The sequence below is a fragment of the Mastomys coucha genome, unplaced genomic scaffold (assembly GCF_008632895.1).
Source record: "Mastomys coucha isolate ucsf_1 unplaced genomic scaffold, UCSF_Mcou_1 pScaffold14, whole genome shotgun sequence".
NCBI lineage: Eukaryota > Metazoa > Chordata > Mammalia > Rodentia > Muridae > Mastomys > Mastomys coucha.
This window is the reverse complement of record NW_022196896.1, coordinates 73,869,103-73,891,931: the sequence shown is the minus strand read 5'-3', so window position 1 is coordinate 73,891,931 and position 22,829 is coordinate 73,869,103. Positions and strand designations below refer to the sequence as shown.

Here is a 22,829-nt window from a genome sequence, read left to right as displayed (position 1 = left end):
TCTACCAGAAAACTTCTAGAAATGACAAATTCAACAATGTGGCAGCATACAGATTCAATATGCAGAAATCAATAGCTTTTCTACACATCAATATCAAACATTAAAAAACGAGAGAGATCATGGGCACACTCCACTTTATCAAACAAACCCTCAAAGAAAATAAAATACCTGGGAATGATCAACAAAGATATGAAGGTAATCTACAATGAGAGCTTTAAACCTCTAAAGAAAGAGATAAAGACACTAATGCTCCTGGATTGGTAAAATGAATATTACACCAAATGAATGACTACTACACTAAAACATTTTATAGATTTGACTCAACCCCAAATAAAATCCTTATCTCATTTTTCATGGGAATAGAAAAAGATGAACTTAACATTCAAATAGAACCACAAAAGACCCCAGAGTGCCACTACAATCAGAAGCAAAAAGGAAAATGTGGGGAATACCAATCCAGACCTTAAAATGTATTACAGAGCCATAATAATAGGGTCAATATGGTCCTGATGCATAAACGATCAAATAAATAAAATCAAAGATGCAAAAAAAATAGAAGTGAAAAGAAACTAAATATCTGAGGTCACTAGGGAATAGAAATGAACAAATCCTTAAAAGAAAATCATTTTAATAATGAGTACAGAGAAAATCTGGGAGGACAGAGTGTTTAAAATATTTATAGATAGTGATTTTAAGATCAGCTAATTCATTTAACTCACCACCTTGAACTATGTATCCCAGGCACTTCCAATTCTCTCAGACAGCTGCTGCTGAACAAGGGAGGTGAAATGGAGGTGAGATGTGAATATCACACTTTAAATACATGGAACACACTAGGCAGGAGTTGGGGGACATTCAAGTTATCTACCAAGTATCAGAAGACTGCAGTAACTCACTGTTATGCCTCTTCTCCAATACTCCTGAATTATTACTTACTAAAACCTAGATTCCATCTTTGCTACCCAAGACCCTATTGTGCGTAGGTAGGGTGGCCTCTGGGGCCACTCTTCCCCAGCTCTTATATGGTTGTATGCTTTCAATTCTCCAGCTCTCAAGTCTGATCCTCCTGCTTCCCCAGCACTGCCATTGTGGCTCTGCCTTCTCTTCTCTCTCCCATGTTCCTCATTGGGAACCTCAAGAATCACCTCTGTCTACCTGCCCAGCCATTGGCCATTGACAACTTTATTTACCAATTAGAGCCAACTGGGAGCAGGGACCCACATTGTCTTACATGTAGATGTGTGAATTCTTGTGTTATTTGGGAACCCAATTAACATAATATAAGCAATAATCTAAATCCACAATACACATTGGTTAAAGAAAGTGTTAAACCTGAAAAAACTGTTGACATAAAACATCCAGGAAATCAGAGACACAAGAAAAGACTAAATCTAAGAACAACAAGAATAGTAGAATGAAAGAATTCTAAATCAATGGCCCAGAAAATATTTTCAAGAAAATCATAGAAGAAAATTTTACTAAGATACAAGAAGCACACAAAACTCCAAACAGATTAGACCAGAAAAGAAAGTACCCCTGCCACATAAAGATCAAAACACTAAACATACAGAACAAATGAAGTATATTAATAGTTTCAGGAAAGAAGGCCAAGTAACATATAAAGGCAGACCTATCAGAATTATACCTGACTTCTCAACAGAAACTCGAAAACCCAGAAGGGCTTCGACAGATATCCTGCAGACTCTAAGAAACCACTGATACCAGGTCAGACTACTACACCCAGCAAAACTTTCAATCACCATAGATGAAGAAAACAAGTTATTCCATGATAAAGTCAAATATAAACAATATCTATCTATAAATCCAGCTCTATAGAAGACACTAGAAAGAAAACTCCCATCCAAAAAGGTTAATTGCACTCATGAAAACACAGGAAATAAACAATTTTACACTAGCAAAATCAAAAGGGAAACACACACACACACACACACACACACACATCTCTTCTGTAGAGTTATAGCAATAAAAACCAAATGGTATTGTCATAAAAAGACATGTTAATCAATGGAATTGAATCTTAGACCTAGATGTAATTCCATATACTATGGACATCTGATTTTTTTTATAAAGATGCCAGAAACACATACTGGACAAAAGAAAGCACCTTCAACATGTTGGGAACACGCAAGAGGAATTTATTCTAAGTACTACCATTTCATTTTCAGACACCATTTAATCACAGGGAGAAACTAAGTTCAAAGTCCTAGGCCCTAGGGGAGCTGAGGTCTTCCCAATAGCTGAACAGTTTCTGTTGTAAGAAAACGGTTGTCTGAATCAAGACATCTCAGGAACAACTTGTAAGGAGAGAACTGTCTGAGTCCAGACATCTCAAGGACAACTTCTTCATCTTGCTGGCCGAGTCAAACTAAGTTCATGTTCCCAGGCCCAGGAACCTACTCCTATTCTCACTGAAACTCCCTTGTTCAATCCTTCATGTCAAAATATAACTGGACAATGCTACAGTCTATACCCTGCTTCCCCTTGATTTATTGTTTTTATCCTTTAAATATATGCTATACAATGTGCCTTGAGGGTCACAGTTCAGCTCCCTAGTCTGTTCTGTAGCCTTGATGAATCAAGTAAGAGCTTGATTAGAATAAATTTTTGTCATCTACATTGGCCTACTGTTTGAGCTATGTTGAATTTAAGCAGACCTCCAAACAAAGCAGACCTGGTCTAACTTGATGACTAAGTCCAAGTGGATCAAAGACATTAAAATAGAACCAAACACACCGAACCTGACAGAAGAGAATGTAGGGAATAGCCTTAATCACATTGGCATGGCAAACAACTTCCTGAACATTACAACAACAATAGCCTAAGCACTAAGATCAACAATTAATAAATGAGACCTCATGAAGCTGAAAAGCTTCTGAAAGTCAAAAGACACCATCAATAAGACAAAATGGAAGCCTACAGAATGAAAAAAGACTTTCACTGATTCTATATCTGACCCAGGGCTTATTTCCAAAATAGATGAAGAACTCAAGAAACTAGGTACCAACAAACCAAAAAATCCAATTAAAAATAGGGGACAGATTGAAATAGAGAATTCTCAATAACAGAGTCTCAAATGGCTGAGAAACACTTAGAGAAATATTCAACATTCTTAGCTATTGGGGAAATGCAAATTAAAACTACTTTGAGATTCTATCTTGTATCTTTCAAAATGGTTAAGATCAGTAACACAAATGACAGCTCATGCTGGCAAGCATGTAGGGCAAGGGTACACTTCTCCATTTCTTATGGGAATTCAAATTTATACAGCCACTTTGGAAACCAACATGGAGGTTTCTCACAAAATTGGGAATCAATCTACTTCAAGACTTAGCTATACCACTCTTGGGCATATACCCAAAAGACCCTCCATCCTACCACAAGGATACTTGCTCAACTGTATTCACAGTGGCTTTATTCATAGTAGCCAGAACCTGGAAACAAGTTAGATGTCTCTCAACTAAAGGATAGATTTTTTTTTTTAAAATGTGGTATATTTACATAATGGCATATTACTCAGTTGTTAGAAAAAAATTACATCATGAAACTTGTAGGGAAATGGATGGACCTAGGAAACAACTGGCTTAAACAAGGTAACCCAGACCTAGAAACACAAACATGGTATGTGCTTACTTATAAGTGGACATGACCTGTTTAAGTAATTGATAATCATGCTACAATTGATAATCAAGCCCTGAGGAGCTAAGTAAAAGGGAAGCATCTAGGGGGACATATGGATCTCTTTGGGAAGGGAAAATAGAATAGATTTTGTGCATGTACTGGAGGTAGGTGGGAATGAGAACAGAGGGATCAGATGAGAAAGGGAGAGATGGAATGTGAGAAAAACTGGACTAAGTGGGTATTTAGGAGGCAATGTACAAACCTAATACAGTGGAACTTCCTGGAACCTATGAGGGTGACCCTAATGAGAACTCCTAGTAATGGAGAATATGGAAGCTAAACTGCCCATCTTCTGTAACAAGTGCAGGCTCCCAGTGGTGGGACTAGGACAGCAAGCCAGTCACAAAATCTATGACCTATAATCTGTCCTGACTGCAAACTGTGATTAGGGTAATGTTGACACAGAACTTGTGGGATGTGGCCAACCAATGGCTTGTCTAAGGAGGGCCAAGCCATGAGAGAGAACTCATGCCAGACACTGTCTGGAGGACCAGGGACTAGAAGCAGGATGGCTCAGATACCTAGGGTAGAACCTAACAGAACAGACAACAATGACAATGACGATGATGACTACGATGAAGAAGAAGAAGAGAGGAAGAAAGAAAGAAAGAAAGAAAGAAAGAAAGAAAGAAAGAAAGACAGAAAGAAAGAGAGAAAGAAAGGGAGAAAGAGAGAGAGACAGAGAGAGAGAAAGGGAGAAAAGAAGAGAGAAAGAAAGGAAGAAAAGAAGTAATATTCTGCTCTACTCATTGAATGGTACCTAGCCAATCGTCATCTGAGAGGCTTCCTCCAGCAGCTGATGAGAGCACATACAGATACCCACAGCTAAACATTTGGGAGAACACCAAGAATCCAACAAAAGAGGAGGATCAAGGATTTTAGGAGCCAAAGGGTTCAAGGACACCAGGAGAACGGGGCCTACAGAATCAACTAAGCAGGGTTCATAGGAGATCACAGACACTGAAGTGTCAACCATGGAACATGCATAGGTCTATGCTAGGCCATATGCAAACATGCTGTGGCTGTTTAGCTTGGAGTTTCTCTGAGACTCCTAATAGTGTGAGTCAGGGTGTATCTGACTCTTTAGCTTGCTCATGGGACCCCCTTCCTACTACTGGGTTGCTCATCTAGCTTTAATATGAGAGTCTGTGTTTCATGTTAGTGCATCTTGCTAGTCCATGTTTGATTGGTATCCTGGAGGGCTGCTGTTTTCTGAAGGGAACTGGAGATTCAGTGGATCTGTAGGCAAGGGGAATAGGAAATGGCTAGAAGGTGGAGAGACTACTATTGGGATATATTGCATGAGAGAAGAATTTTTTAAAAAAGCAACAATACAGGAAAAAGAAAAAAAACATTCACAAATTGTCCTAACCCTAACCCTGAGTAGCCCTTACTAGAAATCATGAATATGACATAAACTGAACTATTGATCTACAAATTTATTTTTGTTCATATGCAATAATCAGCAAATACAATATTATCAGACTAAAATAGCCTTTTTTACTCATGTCTATGCAAAGCCCCATAGAGCAGGGCAGCACAGGGACTTAGTCCTTTTGACTGAACCTAAAACTGTAGTGCTCCTCTCACTTTAAATAAACTCGCTGAATCCACTTTGGCTATCTCATTATTCAATATGCTTTCAAGGAACACGGTGATGAAAGAAGAAAAATACTTCTTTCTAACATAACCATACTGGCAAGAACATCAACATTATCAGTATTCAAAGAATGTCTTGGCAGGTTAAACCTTCATAAAAAGAGGGAACACTAGCTAATCCAAGTTATCAAAATAGCAAGGGTACGTCTCATCTTATGTGCAATATGATTGTTTGCTTCTAATGCAGAAACAGTAAATTCATCAGTATCATTATACTTCAGTTTTAGACAAAGACAAAAGTTCTTCACAGGAACCCAGAGTGATGAACGTGAGCATGTTTAAAGGAACAGCTGAGAGCAGAGGAAGGCTCAGTGTACAGACTTAGTTAGAATGTTAATGCCATGACTATTTTACCACTAGATTTGGGGTAATTAATGGCTATGTTCATGGTAGAACATTCTCAACACACAGGCTAGGATCTGAACTACCCCAGGAATGGCTGAAGGCCATAGAAAAACCTGAATTTGCTTCAGAGGCTGTGCTCCCCGTCTCCCCATAATAAAATACAGCACATTACAAAAATACTTCTTTCCCTTCTCAGAAAAAAAAAATGCATATTTGGATAATCCAACATTGGTTAAGAAAATGACATAAACTTGAAAACTCAGAAGACATATACCCAATTCTAAATGAGTAAGAATTCTTCATACTATCAAGTTGTTTTGTCATTCTCACTTTTACCTCTCCTTTATTTTCTATTTTAATTATTATCTTTACTTGTAGTCATGCTTCTGTAATGAATGTGTAACTTGATTTCTCTTGATGCCTTATTATTTAATCGGTCTCCCCTCACTGATTATGTCTCTTTTGACCTTGCTCTTTTCTTAACTTGGGAGACATTTAACTTCTAACTGCTAAACGTCCTCTGGATCCAGAGGTCACAGTGTTATTTTAGCAGGAGGAGCCTGTCCATCAACAACCTGAGGCGCCTCAGCACGGCAGAGCTGGAAGGGTCTCAAGGTGTCATCTGGTAGAGCTCTCTGCCAGCAGGAACAGGTGGCTAACACTTCTTAATTTTTTCTTTTTTAAGATGACTAAAGATTTTTATCATAAACATTTCACATGGCATGAAAATAAAGATTCTTCTGACAAGTTAGTAAAAAATGAACAAAAGCAAGTGTATTTAAGAATATATATATATATACATACATATATGTATGTAAAAATTAATGAAAAAGAGGCCAAACCGTACAAAGACAGAACAGAGGGGTATAAGGAGGAATTTACAGGGAGCAGAGAGGAGAAATAAAATTATATTGTATTATAGTGTACATTAAAATATACTAAATATTATAATAAAAGAAATAATTTGTTAATGTTATGGTTAAACCTCAACATATGGACCTCAACATAAAACCAGATACACTGAATCTAATAGAAGAGAAAGGGGGAAAGAGCCTTGAACTCATTGGCACAGGGGAAAGTTCCTGAACAGAACACCAAAGGCTCATGGTCTAAGACCAGCAATTGACAAATTGGACCTCATAAAATTGAAAAGCTTCTGTAAGACAAAGGACACTGTCAATAGAACAAAATGACAACCCACAGATTGGGAAAAGATCTTTATCAACACTACATCTGATAGAGGGCTAATATCCAAAATATACAAAGAACTCAAGAAGTTAGACTCCAGAGAATCAAATAACCCTATTAAAAACTGGGGAACAGAGCTAAACAGAGAATTCTTAACTGAGGAATCTCAAATGGCCGAGAAGCACTTAAAGAAAAGTTCAACATCCTTAGTCATCAGGGAAATGTAAATCAAAATGACCCTAAAATTCCACCTCACACCAATCAGAAGGGCTAAGATCAAAAACTCAGGTGACAGCAGATACTGGCGAGGATGTGGAAAAAGAGGAACTCTCCTTCATTGCTGGTGGGACTGCAAGCTGGTACAACCACTTGGAAAATCAATCTGGTGGTTCCTCATAAAATTGAAAATAGTGTTGAAGATCTAGCTATACCACTACTGAGCATATACCCAAAAGATGCTCTAACATGTAATAAGGACACATGCTCCACTATGTTCATAGCAGCCTTATTTATAATAGCCAGAAGCTGGAAACAGCCCATATGCCCCTTAACAGAAGAATGGATACAGAAAATGTACATTTACACAATGGAATACTACTCAGCTATTAAAATAACAATGACTTCGTGAAATTCGCAGGCAAATGGATGGAACTAGAAAATATCATCCTGAGTGAGGTAACCCAGACATGAAAGAACACACATGTATGTACTCACTGATAGGTGGATATTAGCTGCAAAGCTCAGAATACCCACAATACATCCTACAAACCATATGGAGTTTAAGAAGAAGGAAGACGAAAGTTTAGATGTTTCAATCCTACATAGAAGGGGGGACAAAATAATGAAGGAAGGGAGGGTTCTGGGAGGGACAGAGGAGGGAGAGGGAAAAAACGGGGACAGAACAGGTATTGGGAGGGACAGGAGAGATGTACAGAGGTTCAGCAAACACAATAGAAACATGTAGCAATGTCGGATGAGGAATTGGGGGTAGCCACCAGAAATTCCCAGACTCCAGGGAAGCAAGAGGCTCCCAGGATCCAATGGTCATGACTTTAGCAGAAATACTCAACAACGGAGGAGATACAACCTGTAGAGACCACCTTCATTAGAAAGACAAAGACCCAAGTTGAGGGATGCGGCTACCCAAGCATCTCAAAATTTTTAACTCAGAAATGTTCTTGTCCAAAGGAAAGACAGGGACAAAAAATGGAACAGAGACTGAAGGAAAGGCCGCCCCACCTAGGGATCCATCCCATCTGGAGACACCGAATCCCCACATTATTGTTGCTGCCAAGGAACACTTGCTGACATAGCTGTTTCCTGAGAGGTTCTACCATCACCTGACCAATACAGATGCAGATATTCATAGCCAACCATAGAACTGAGCCCGGGGACCCCAATGGAAGAGCTACGGAAAGGACTGAAGGAGCTGAAGGGGATTGCAACCCCATAGGAAGAACAATAACAATCAGTTAGGACCACCCAGAGCTCCCAGGGACTAAACCACCAACCAAAGAGTTTAGAAGGAGCTCCAGATACATATGTAGCACAGGATGGCCTTATCTGACATCAATAGTAGGGGAGGAAGGCTTAATGCCCCAGTGCATGGGGATGCTAGAGGGGTGAGAGGGGAATGTGTGAGTGGGTGGAACACCTTCATAGAAACAAAGGGGAGGGGGGAGAAGGGGAGTGGGATGTGGGCGTTGGGGAGGGGTAAATGGGAAGGGGGATATCATTTGAAATGTAAATGAATAAAATGGTTAATAAAAGTTCATATGCAATTATAGAATAAATGTGTATACCTAAAGAAATGAATTCCTTTGTCACTCTGAGCTTTAAATTCCTCATATACACTCAGGTAATACTGCTTCCTTCAGTTACCGCAAATATTCTAAAGTATGGAGAGGACAACACAGTAGGAAGTGGGAAGACCTCAGTCAAGCAAAGAACCTGTACTCTGGGGTATGCCAGTTTCCAATCCCATTTCAACCCTTTACCCACTGTACAACTCTAAGTAGCACATTAAACTTCTCTGAGTTCAGTTCAGAGGACAATTGCAAACTGGTACATTGCTAGTTCATTTGCATGTTCTGTGAGGACATCAGCAGACCATGGATACCAGGTTGTCAATGAAGACTAATTCCCCATTTCCCATCTACTGCTGTGTTAATCTGCTTTCCTTCCATTCACTATTTCAATGTGCTTATGTGGAATCAAGGAAAAATGAATATAAACCTTTGTTTCCCCCAAGATTCATTACACAAGAAATGAGCTGGAGTGGCCTTTAGAAATCTTAAGCAATTCTGGATCTCAAATGGGAAAAAAGCACTGCCCATCTTCACCTGCCTAAGGGACATACTCCAGAGCTGTTCCCGGATGAAAGTCTCTGGGAATCATTGATAAAGTGTAAGGTTCTATTAGACTTCCCATTGGTCTTCAGTGCTCCTTATATACTAAAGACAAAACTGAAGATGTGGACCAAACTTTTTAGAGAAGAAAGAAAGCTATATACTATCCTTGAGTTGGTTAAAAAATAATGCCACAAACTGCACAGTCATTTTTCATAGTTAGGGGAGTTGGAAAAGCCAAGATTAAGGTATTAAAAGGTTTGGCATCTGATGAAGGTGCACTCTTGGTTCCCTTTCCCATTCCTCGGGTGACAGAAGACAGAAGCAGCTCTTCTGGTTTCTTTCACATAGCCAATTTATGGAAGCTCCTCAAGGCCGAATCACCTCCACAGGACCAGTTTCCTACTATGGGGTTAGACTTTCAGCAAATGAAGTACAACTGTGGAGTATGGCAGACGTCCACTCCATGGCATGCACTAATACAGGCTATACTATCTCTTTATTATATTGCTACAAACACTTCTTACAAAATACAATAATGCTCACCTTATTATGTACAAGAATAATCCTTATGTCAGGTTTCAGGACACCGTAGCTTATGAGAAGATCCTGTACGTTTTTTAGTTCATCTTTACACTTTTTAGCTGTTGAGTAAAATTGCTTTCTTACAGGTAGATTCTTAAACAACTTTAGAGCAGTTACAGTTGTACCTGTTGGCAAATAAAAGCATTTTAGATACAGAAGAAACTGCACTTATCTAAATTCACATGTAATCAATAATCAACCCTTTCTACCATGAAGACCAATCTTCCTCCAAGTACAGAGGTCCAAAGAAGGGTCATCTTTGGAAACTACTCTAATGCCCTAGTAGGCTCTTCTACTCAGGATCCACTGAGGAAATAAGAGTAATTTTATTTTTAATGGTGTAGAGAAACACAGGTTAACTAGAGTGCAATCTTAAGAAATCTGCAGACAATCAAACCGTGTGGAGATGTTAGTCTACATTTAGAGTATAATATATAGGTGATGTAAGACTATACAGCATCTGCAATAACCTTAGGCATGCCACACTACTATAAAGAACAGGTTTTACCAATTAGTCTCTTTTTTGATGTTGATTTGTTAGACATTTCTTCTGCCTCAAAAGACTGGTCCATAGTTCTTAATTCTGACTTTTCATAAAGCTCTAACTACCAACAGGGTATGTGAGTTCTTTATAGTAGTGTAGCAAGGTATTGTTCTTCCATAGACACTGCATACTGCATTATTTACAGCACTATAGCAAATGTATCGTTACAGCATAAACCCAGCAAGGGCACTGTTATTGCAGTTTCCAGGCAGATGCTTATTTCTGTCCAGTGCCACACTTCCTCATCTGCTGAGCTTTCCCTAGAATCCCATGCTCTGGTTACAATATCCAAACTCTTCCATTCTCTGCCCACCTCCAACTGCACAGCCACTTTAGCATTTTCAAGTATAGTATCAATATAGACCTTATTTAGCAGTGCTAGTTTTCTGTACTCACTTGGTTTTTTTGTTGCAAAAAACAAAACAAAAAACAAACAAATAAACAAACAAAAAACAAGGGGCTGGAGAAATGGCTCAGCAGTTAAGAGCAATTGTTCTTACAGAGGACCCAGATTTGATTCCCATACATACAAGCTGTCTGTCACTCTAGATCCAGGAGATCTTACACCTTCTGATAACCTTTTATCTCCTCCATACTAGGCACACATGTGGTACATAACATACATGCAAACTAAACACTTAGTGCACATAAAATAAATATATCTAAAATTAAACAACAAACAATCTGAGTTTGGGTAACTTAAGTGAGGAGATTAATTCAGTTCACAGTTCAGGAGATTCAACAGTAACTGGTTTGGTGTTGGTGAGAAACTTATTGTCATGGTATCAAAGTGAGAGAGACCTGAGAAGATTGCAAGTATTGGGCAGGAAGCAGACATTTAAACTGATTTTTCCTGACTGCTATTCTTCAGACTGCATTATATGAAGATTTTAGCCTTGGCTGTATTTTCATTAGGATCAAGTGAGGATAAGCTAGGCCTGGTGAAATCCTAGCTATTTGGAGACTGGGCAGAAGGCTCATAATTCAAGACACCTACTCCACACAGTGAATTCAAGGCTAGTTTGGGTAACTTATTCCAATCCTGTCTTGAAATAAAACATTAAATGAGGCTGGGATATGATTGATAAGGCTTGCTCCCTTCACCTTCATGTGTTGGAAGTTTGGTCCTTAATGTGGCAAAAACTAAAGCAGTGGGCCTAGTGGGAGGTCTTATGTTGCTAGGTGAACTGCTCTCAACAGGATTTAAAGTTCTTGTGAGGTCTTAGTTATTCTGTCATCTCTTCCAGCTGCACGTGTCCTGCTACTATAATGTCACCCACCATGAGGTCCCATCAAAGACAAGCTGACAGAACTGACCTGAATGCCTCTTTACTGAGGACTAACTTTCACGGTACCAGAAAGAGCCATGCAAGCTTGTTAAAGAGGTAAACAACCAATAATCCTACCCAGCTATGACACCTTTGAACCACAACAACTAACATGGCACAAGAACCCTCAGGGTACAGTACCTTGGCAGTAACCGAAAGCTCTCTAGTTGAACTTAAGGCATTCTCAAAATGATGGACATCATGCCTGGTACTAGAAACCAATAACTACCCAGGGCTAATGAAATCATGGACCTTGAAGGAGGATCTACAACTGGCACCTTACTAAGCCAACATAATCTCTTAGTATGTCTTAAATATTTATCCTTATACCTAGAGATAAGTGTAGAACTTACACCTCATCAAGGAAACTTCACCTGTCAACAGAAAAAGACCATTACAGAAAAATACAATCACCAATCAAAATAAAGAGTTGTGGAGTCCAGCCCCAGTGACTACATCTACAAAGCACTTCCATGCTCAGGGAAGCTTCAGGGAATGTTACGGAAAGGGTCAGGGAGTACGCTAGGAGACTTTTTCTCCTAGCAATGTCACAAGCCTCACCCCAAAACTCTCACAAACAGGACTACCAAAACAAACAAAGACACCAACAATAGATGTTCTCAAGGCCCAGGAGTCCTCAACCCTACACAAAAAAACCAAAGGCAACCAAGCTATACTGAAAAACAAACAAATAGTCTTCCCCAAGGGAGAGCACACCACAAAGGTTAGCCCTGAAGACATTCATACAAGTAACATAACATATGTTCACCAGGTTACACTTAGGAATGTACATGTATAGACATAAGTGAATGCAATAACCAATAAACTTTTATAGTGTTATGAATTTGAACAAGAGCAAGGAGGAGTATATAGAAGGATGTGGAGGGAAGAAAGGGAAGGGAAAATGATTTAATTATATTATAATCTCAAAAATACCCAAGGAATTAAAAAAAAAAAGGCAAGCTAAATCCAGTAACTCCTTTAGGCTAAGTCTTGAGCCCCTTAAGTATGCACTGTATAAACCTCATTTTTTGCAAGTTAAAAAACAAAAATAACACAGTATAGGGTTTTTCAATCTTGGCACAGATCAGTTGTGTATGTCTGAATGCATGCGTGTGTGTGTGTGTGTGTGTGTGTGTGTGTGTGTGTGTGTAGTTGTCTATGCATAAATCATTTGCCCTCTTCCTCACCAGAGGAAAACACTACCTTTATCAAATGTCTGAAGATACTGCTGTGTCTTGGGAAGGGGTAGATAAATAACATCTCCATGGCTGCGAACCGATTACGAAGTATATAATAACTAGCATGTTTTTAATAAGATAGCAAAGAAAGAATATGCTACAATATGCTAGAAAATGGAGTATACCACACATAATGGCATATACTGTTCCATGGGATTCTTGTTTTTACTAGATTTGTATAAAGCGGATTGCTATGTAAGAGGTCTTTCTTCCTATGAACTAGAGTCAAAAAGACTAAAAGTCACTTAAAAGATCAATGCACCCATCCTGGGCCTGGTGACACAAGCCTGTATTTAGCTACTCAAAAAGCTGGCATGGCAAAGGACTACCCGAATTTAAAAGTGAGTTCAAAGTTGGACAACTTAGTGAGACCTTGTCTCAGAATAAAAAATAAGAGAAGGCTGGGTATACAGTTGAGTTATAGTAACCTGGGTAGTATGTATGAAGACCTAGGTTCAATCCCAATAAAAATAATTGCGTAAGTAAATAAAGAGCTATCTCAAGTTATGATAGATTCATAAATGCTAGCCCCAAATTATATGTTCCAAGAGGAAAACAAAACAAATAGAGATAAGATTAAATAATGTGCAAAAATACTTAAGAATTAAGAGTTTCACAAACTTTTACATCACAGAGAAACAGTTCTTTTTTAAAAAAGACAAATCTTTCTGATTATTTTTTTTTCTATGGATAGGTAATGTCTGTGGACCACATGAGGCCACAAGAAGGAGTCTCCTAGAAGCAGGGTTATAGGCACTTTTGAGCCACCATGTGGGTTCTGGGAACTGAACCACGGCCAAAGTCCTGGAGGAAAGCAGAGCCAATGAGCCATCTCTCTAGCCCCAAGAAATACTTCTTTAAAAATCAAATACCAAAATCATTTCCCACTGGAAATCTTAAAATTTAAGAAAATTTTAGAAGAAAAAAAAATGTTTAAAAATTTCAGCCAGGGGGGGTGGAGAGATGGCTCAGTGGTTAAGAGCCCCGACTGCTCTTCCAAAGGTCCTGAGTTCAAATCCCAGCAACCACATGGTGGCTCACAACCATTCGTAACAAGATCTGACGCCCTCTTCTGGAGTGTCCAAAGACAGCTACAGTGTACTTACGTATAATAAATAAATAAATCTTTAAAAAAAAAAATTCAGCCAGAACAAGTTTCTAACAAAAAGACCTAGATCAAATTAATTCCTGGCCCAAGAGGGACCCACCCAGCCCTCAGGACACAGGAACTGAGGAACAGCCTGGGACAGGATTCTTGTTTCCATCTAAGCCCCAGAGCTGACCCTTGTCCCACAGCTCTCCATATTCCTCCTAGAGAGAACTGGTCTCCTAGGAGTGCTGACACAGGCTTACAGGAGGGACAAGCCATAGTCAGAGACAGGAAGACCAGCTAACACCAGAGAAAACCAAATGGGGAAGAGGCAAGGGCAAGAACATAAGCAACAGAAACCAAGGCTACTTGGCATCATCAGAACCCAGTTCTCCCACCACAGCTATCCCTGGCTACCTGATCACATCGGAAAAGCAAGACTCTGACATAAAATCACATCTCATGATGATGATAAAGGACTTTAAGAAGGACATAAATAACTCCCTTGAAGAAATACAGGAGAGCACAGGCAAACAGGAGGAAGCCCTTTACAAGGAAACACATAAATCTCTTAAAGAAATATAGGAATACATGATGAACATGTGAGGGAATTGAACAAAACCATACAAGATCTAAGAATGGAAATAGAAACAATTAAGAAATCACAGGAAAGAAAGCAGAAGTCACAGATGCAGCCATCACTAATAGACTACAAGAGACAGAAGAGAGAATCTCAGGTATAGAAGATACCATAGAAAACATTGACACAACAGTCTAAGAAAATGCAAAATGCAAAAAGCTCCTAACAAAAATACTCAAGAAATCCAGGAAACAATGAAAAGATCAAACCTAAGAAAAATAGATATGGACAGGAGCAAAGATATCAAACTCAAAGGGCCAGTAAATATCTTCAACAAAATTATAGAAGAAAACTTTCCTAACCTAAAGAAAGAGATGCCCAAACACATACAAGAAGCCTACAGAACACCAAAGTGATTGGACCAGAAAAGAAATTCCTCCTGTTACATAATAGTCAAAACACCAAATGCACAAAACAAAGAAAGAATATTAAAAACAGTAAGGGAAAAAGGTCAAGTGGCATATAAAGACAGACGCATAAGAATTACACCAGACTTCTCCCCAGAGACTATGAAAGCTAAAAGATCTTGAGCAGGTATCAAAGAGACCCTAAGAGAACACACATGCCAGCCTAGGCTACTATACCCAGCAAACTATCAATTACCATAGATGGAGAAAACAAGATATTCCATGACAAAAACAAATCTACACACTATCTCTCTACAAATCCTGCCCTAGAAAGGATAAAAGATGGGAAATACCAACACAAGGAGGGAAACTACACCCTAGAAAAAACAAGAAAATAATCTTCAACAAACCCAAAAGAATATGGCCACACAAACATAATTCCACCTCTAACGACAAAAATAATAAGTAACAATTACTTTTCCTTAATATCTCTTAACATCAATGGACTTAACTCCCCAATAAGAAGACACAGACTAACTGACTGGATACGTAAACAGGAACCAGCATTTTGCTGCATAAAGGAAACGCACCTCAGTGACAAAGACAAACACTACCTCAGAGTAAAAGATTGGAAAACAACTTCCCAAGCAAATGGTCCCAAGAAACAAGCTGGAGTAGCCATTCTAATATCAAATAAAGTTGACTTTTATCAACTTTTTTGATTAAAAAAGTTATCAAAAAAGATAAGGAAGGGCACTTCATACTATCAAAGGGAAAAATCTACCAGAATGAACTCTCAATTCTGAAAATGTATACTCCAAATGCAAGGGCACACACATTCATAAAAAAAACTTTGCTAAAGCTCAAATCACAAATTGCACCTCACACAATAATAGTGGGAGACTTCAACAATGGACAGATCATAGAAACACAAATGAAACAGAGACAGTGAAACTAACAGAATTTATGAACCAAATGAATTTAACATATCTATAGAACATTTGATCCTAAAAAAAATAATATGCCTTCTTGTCAGCACCTCATGGTACCTTCTCCAAAACTGACCACACCATGTAAATCACCTATAAAACAGGCATCAACAGATGTAGAAGATTGAAATAATCCCACACAGCCTATCAAATGACCACAGACTAAGGTTGGTCTTCAATAACATCAAAAACAACAGAAAGCCCACACACACATGGAAGCTGAACAGCACTCTACTCAATGATAACTTGGTCAAGGAAGAAAGAAAGAAAGAAAATAAAGACTTTTTAGAATTTAATGAAAATGAAGACACAACATACCCAAACTTATGGGACACAAAGAAAGCAGTGCTAAGAGGAAAACTCATAGCTCTGAGTGCCTCCAATAAGAAACTGGAGAAAGCTTACACTAGCAGCTTGACAGCACACCTGAAACTTCTAGAACAAAAAAGCATATATACACAAGAGTAGTAGATAGCAGGAAAATAAACTCAGGGCTGAAATCAACCAAGTAGAAACAAAAAGAACTATACAAAGAATCAACAAAACCAGGATAAATAAACCCTTAGCCAGACTAATCAAAAGGCAAAAAGACAGTATCCAAATTAACAAAATCAGAAGTGGAAAGGGAAATATAACAACACAAACCAAGGAAACTAAAAAACTCATCAGATCCTACTACAAAAGCCTGTATTCAACAAAACTGGAAAATGTGGATGAAATGGACAATTCTCTAGGCAGACAACAAATATCAAAGTTAAATCAGGATTAGATAAACCATCTAAACATCTCAAAATCCCTAAAGAAATAGAAGCAGTCATTAAGTCTCCCAACCAAAAAAAGCCCAGGACCAGATGGTTTTAGTGCAGAATTCTATCAGACCTTCAAAGAAGACCTAAGACTAATACTCTTGAAACTACTCCACAAAATAGAAACAGAAGGAATACTACCCATTTTTTTCTATGAAGCCACAGTTACGCTGATACCAAAACCATACAAAGACCCAACAAAGAAAGAGAACTTCAGACCAATCTCCCTTATGAATATCAATGCAAAAATACTCAATAAAAATCTCCCAAACAGAATCTAAGAACACATCAAAACGATCACTTATCATGATCAAGCAGGCTTCATCCCATTGGAACAGAGATGATTCAAAATATGGAAATCCATCAACGTAATCCACTATATAAACAAACTCAAAGAAAAAAACCACATGATCATCTCATTAGATGCTAAGAAAGTAATTGGCAAAATTCAACACCCCTTCATGATAGAAGTCTTGGAAAGATCAGGAATTCAAGGCCCATACTTAAACATAGTAAAAGCAATATACAGCAAACCAGTAGCCAACATCAGACTAAATGGAGAGAAACTTGAAGCAATCCCACTAAAATCAGGGACTAGACAAGACTAGCCACTCTCTCCTTATCTATTCAATACAGTACCAGAAGTTCTAGCTAGAATAATTAGACAACAAAAGGAGGTCAAAGGGATACAAATTGGAAAGGAAGAAGTCAAATTATCACTATTTGCAGATGATATGATACTATACTTAAATGACCCCAAAAATTCCACTAGAGAACTCCTACAGCTGATAAACAACTTCAGCAAAGTGGCTAGATATAATATTAACTCAAATCAGTAGCTTTCCTCTACTCAAAGGATACACAGATTGAGAAAGAAATTAGGGAAACAACACCCTTCACAATAATCACAAATAATATAAAATACCTTGGTGTGACTCTAACTAAGCAAGTGAAAGATCTGAATGACAAGAACTTCAAGTCTCTGAAGAAGGAAATCAAAGAAGACTTCAGAAGATGAAAAGATCTCCCATGCTTATGAATTGGGAGGATTAATATAGTAAAAATGGCCATCTTGCAGAAAGCAATCTACAGATTCAATGCAATCCTCATCAAAATTTCAACTCAATTGTTCATACAGTTAGAAAAAGCAATTCTCAAATTCACTTGGAATAACAAAAACTCAGTATAGTGAAAACTATTCTCAACAATAAAGGAACCTCTGGTGGAATCACACCACCTCAAGCTGTACTACAGAGCAATAGTGATAAAAACCTGCATGGTATTGGTACAGTGACAGGCAGGTAGATCAATGGAATAGAACTGAAGACCCAGAAATGAACCCACATACCTATGTTACTTGATCTTTGACAAAGGAGCTAAAACCATCCATTAGAAAAAAAGGCAGCACCCTCATTGAAGCAGGGGGAAGGGAGATGAGATAGGGATTTCCAGAGGGGAAACTGGGAAAGGGGAAAAAATGTAAATAAAGAAAATATCCAATAAAATAAAAAGAAAAAAGTAAAAAATACTTGCAAACCAAGTCCAAGAATACGACAGAAAGATCATCCACCGTGATCAAGTAGGTTTCATCACAGAGATGCAGGAATAATTCAATATACAAAAAAATCAGTAAATGTAGCCAGGCGGTGGTGGCACACACCTTTAATCCCAGCACTTGGGATGCAGAGGCAGGCGAATTTCGAGTTCAAGGCCAGCCTGGTCTACAGAGTGAGTTCCAGGACAGCCAGGACTACACAGAGAAATCCTGTCTTGAAAAAAACAAACAAACAAACAAAAAAATCAGTAAATGTGATCTGTATTATATACAAACTGAAAGACCAAAACCACATGACCATCTCATTAGATGCAGAAATGGCCTTTGACAAAGTCTATTATCCTATTAGGATAAAGGTCCTGGGAGACAAGGAATGAGGAACAGATCCCAACAATAGTGAATGCAGTTTTTATCAAGCCCACAGGCAACATGACCGTAAATGGAGAGAAACTCGAAGCATCTCCATGAAAAATCAGGAACAAGGCAAGGTTAAGATTGTTCACCAACCCCATACCTATTCATTATTGTATTTGAAGGTTTAGCTTCATCAGTAAGATAACTGAAATAGGACAGGAAGAAGTCAGAGCATATTTATTCACAGATGATATGATTTTATATATAAAAGACCTTAAAAAACTCCACCAGAAAATATCTGCAGCTCATGAACACATTGAACAAAATAGAAGAATACAAAATTACCACACAAAAAAACAGTAGCCTCCCTTTATACAACTGATAAACAGACTGAGAAAGAAAACATAAAAACATAAAAACAAACAAACAAGCAAAAAAAAAAAAACAGAAAAACATCGGCTAACTAACCAAGTTAAAATATGTATAATAAAAACTTAAAGACACAAAAGAAACTGAAGAAGATAGCAGAAGATGGAAAGATCTCCCATGCTCATAGATCCCTAGGATTAATATTTTGTGAAGATGACTACCTTATGAAACATAATCTACAGTTCAATGCAATCCTCATCAAAATTCTTACACAATTCTTCACGGAAATTGAAAAAAATTCAATCTTTGGCTTCACATGAAAGCACACACATTAAAACAAAACAATGACAAAAAACCAGGATAGCTAAAACAATCCAGAATAAATAATGTGAATAAATGTGGTTTTCCAGCTTTTTACAGAACTACAGTGGTAAAAACAGCACTCTTTTGGCATAAAAAGGCACACTGATTAATGGGATCAAGTTGAAGAACTAGGCATAAGTCTACACACCTACAGACACTTCGATTAATGCCAAAAAAAAAAAAAAAAAAGACAAAAGTACACACTGGAGAAAAAAAGTTTTGTCAACAAATGGTGCTGGTCAAACTGGGTGGTGCACGTACAAGAATGCAACTATATCCATATGTATCACCCGGCACAAAACTCAACTCCAAACGGATCGAGGACCCCAGCATAAGAACACTGAATCTGATAGAAGAAAAAGTGGGGAATAGTTTTGAACTCACTGGCACAGAAGACTTTCTGAACAGAGCACTGTTAGTGCAGGTACTAAGACCAACAATTAGCAAATGGGACCTCATTAAACTGCAAAGCCTCTGTATGACAAAGGGCACCAGCATTAGGACGAAGTGGCAGCCTTCAGATTGGAAAGGATCGTTACCAATTATCCATTCAATAGATGGTTAATATCTAAAATATATATAAAACTAGAATAACTAAACATCAGGAAGACAAATAACTCCAATTAAAAAAAATGGGGAAAAAGACTAAACAGAATTCTCAAAAGATCATACACAAACAAATGTTCATAACCTTAGCCATGAGAGAAATGCAAGTTCAAAGCACTGTGAGATTTCATCTTATCCCAGTCAGAATCACCAAGTTCAATAAAACCAATGACAACTCAAACTTTTACAGCCTTTATGGAAATCAGTGTGTTGGTCTGTCAGAAAGCTGGGTACTGATCTACTTCAAGATCCAGCTAGACCACTATAGGTATCACATATCTATCCAAAGACACTAATGCCCTTCTACACAAATACCCTGCTCATCCATGTTCATTGCTGCTCTCTTCCTAATAGCCAGAAATAGGAAACAGCCTGGATGTCTATTAACTAATGAATGGAACTGAGATATATTTATACTGGGACTATGCAGTTGCTAAGAAAGATGAAATCATCAGGTTGGTAGGTAAAGGATGGAGCCAGAAATGATTGTCCTCATCAAGGTAACCTAAACCCCAAAGAACAAATAGTTCATACTTTTTAGCTTCATATATATTTTTTGATCAGAATAGCTACACAAGGTAGGTAACTAGTAACTAACCAGAGGGAGGAGTGGACCTTCCAAGGAAGGGAAGGACATAGTGTTCTACAGAGGTAAGGGAGAAACAGAATAGGAGGATTAAATGGGCAAGAGGATGGGAAGAGCAAGGTAAACGAAGGAATATATAAAGGGACAACTAACATTAACCAACTGTCAAAAAACCATATAGAATCCGACTTCTGTAGAAGCTTCCTAAAATATATAGATATATGGAAAGAACTTAAACAGAGTTACATATAAAAATTAAAAAATAAAAATAAATGGAGTCATATATAATAGAAAAGAAAATTCCCCAACTAGATATCTTGTATTTCTAGTACCAGAACCAGGTTAAAACTTGTTAAGTCATTGTCCAACGGAGTCCTATAGTCCCTCCTCAAAACACTGCCATGACTACTGGCTAACTTCCACAACCTGACAGTAAGATCCTATTGCTGAAGACCCACTTAGTTATGCCACTAAACATGGAGAAACAGAACTGTTGTCAATCCAGAAGCTTACTTCTACTGACTAGTGTTCAAAGTATTTTGCATACTACCAGAGGGGAAAAACAATCATCAATATTATGCAGCTACAAAACCTTTGACCTACAACAGAGACGGGCTTGTAAAAGATGCTGGTGGTAAAAATGTTATGGGAATAGCCAACGTTTTTAAAACTGGATTTAAGGATCACTCTATGAGATTGAACCCATACCTCACATTGCTAATACAGCTAACAATATGAGACTGGACAAGCCATGGGCCTTAAGGGAAAATCTACCCTTATTATTCTGCTGCAAGGACACAGCAAGAAGGTGACTCCTGATGAGTTACTGTTATACTATAGATCAGTGCATCCCGCAACCCTCATTAGAAAAGTTTCTTCTTACAGCAGATGGCAATTAACACAGAGGCTACAGAGACCCCTCTTGCATTAGCTCCAAGAGTTGAATTCTACAAATTAACCACTGTTTTATGTGTTTATGGTCCTCAGGGACAGTAAGAACAATCCTGGGAAGAAGTTGATTCATTTCTCAAGAATTTATTGTTCATCATGGTGTAATAGATGGTGATAGCAAGGAAGAAATAAAACTTATGGCACATGTGACAAAGGAGATGCAAACTGATGTAAGGGATAGACTTGCTCAACTGTTGTTGTTTCCTTACATTAAGGACATGGCTGCACCAATGGAAATGTTAGGGGCTTTTGGGAGCACTGGAAAACGGGTGTTCTGGCAAATGGTGGTTAATGATCAGAGACATAATTAATGGTACAAATGCATGGTGTTGACACAGGAGGTTTGGTGGTTTGGTGGATATAGAGGTTGATGTTGGTATACTTTTCCAAAAGTCCTGGAATCCAGGTTGGACACTTCAGAAGGTTTTCGCATGGAGAAGACAAAGTGTCTGATGGATTACCTTACCTGTGGGACCAGAAATGCAAACAGGAAAGTTGAGACCTTATATGGCTGACATACCCATAAACTTATGGGGAAGGGATCTTTTATAAAAATAAGGTAATCAAATCAATATTCCTTCAATTCCAGGGAAAGCAAATGACGAAATCGGGTTTGGTATGGTCAATGCTCCTGGGGAAGGTATTAATACAGGTGATCAAAAACTACCACAAACAGTGCCCATTATCCAAATGTAGGACATCTCAGGAACTGAGCTTCCAAATTTATAAAGGGGCTACTGCTGACATACCAAGAGCTTTTATATGCAGAAAGAGTTGTTTGACATATGGAGACTGCTGAATTCACATCTGATAACTCAGAATTAACTTTATTATTTTACAATTGCAATAAGCCATCAGAAGTAGAAATTATCCATTATATATTACTCATATTCAGTCTCATACAGGCTTGCCTGGTCCATTACCTCAAGGAAATGAAGAGCCAATTACTATTAGACAATGTGTTACAAGCCTCAAAACTTCATGAGAAACATCATGTTAATGGGAAAGGTTTAAAGAAAAAAAAAATTCTTTGCAACAAGCCAAAGAAATAAAAAAAAAAGACCTATGTGTTCTCTATACAACCAAAACTCCATGACCTGGTGGTAATCATCCTAGGGTTACCAAAAGAAATGACATCTGGCAGATGGATGTTTTCCATCTTGCAGAATTTGGAAAGCAAGTCATCAGGGAAATGCAAATCAAAACAACCCTGAGATTCCACCTCACACCAGTCAG

General features: G+C 38.1%; 1 protein-coding gene across 3 annotated transcripts in view; it reads right to left on the bottom strand.

Moving 5' to 3' along the window:
• Positions 1-22,829, bottom strand: part of Pms1 (PMS1 homolog 1, mismatch repair system component) — a 105,286-nt gene that overhangs the window by 46,493 nt on the left and 35,964 nt on the right. For all 3 annotated transcript variants that reach the window (XM_031367398.1, XM_031367396.1, XM_031367397.1), the window contains exon 5: positions 9,786-9,949. In XM_031367398.1, the coding sequence (XP_031223258.1) occupies positions 9,786-9,949 (164 nt within the window). The remainder of the gene's footprint in view (positions 1-9,785; positions 9,950-22,829) is intronic.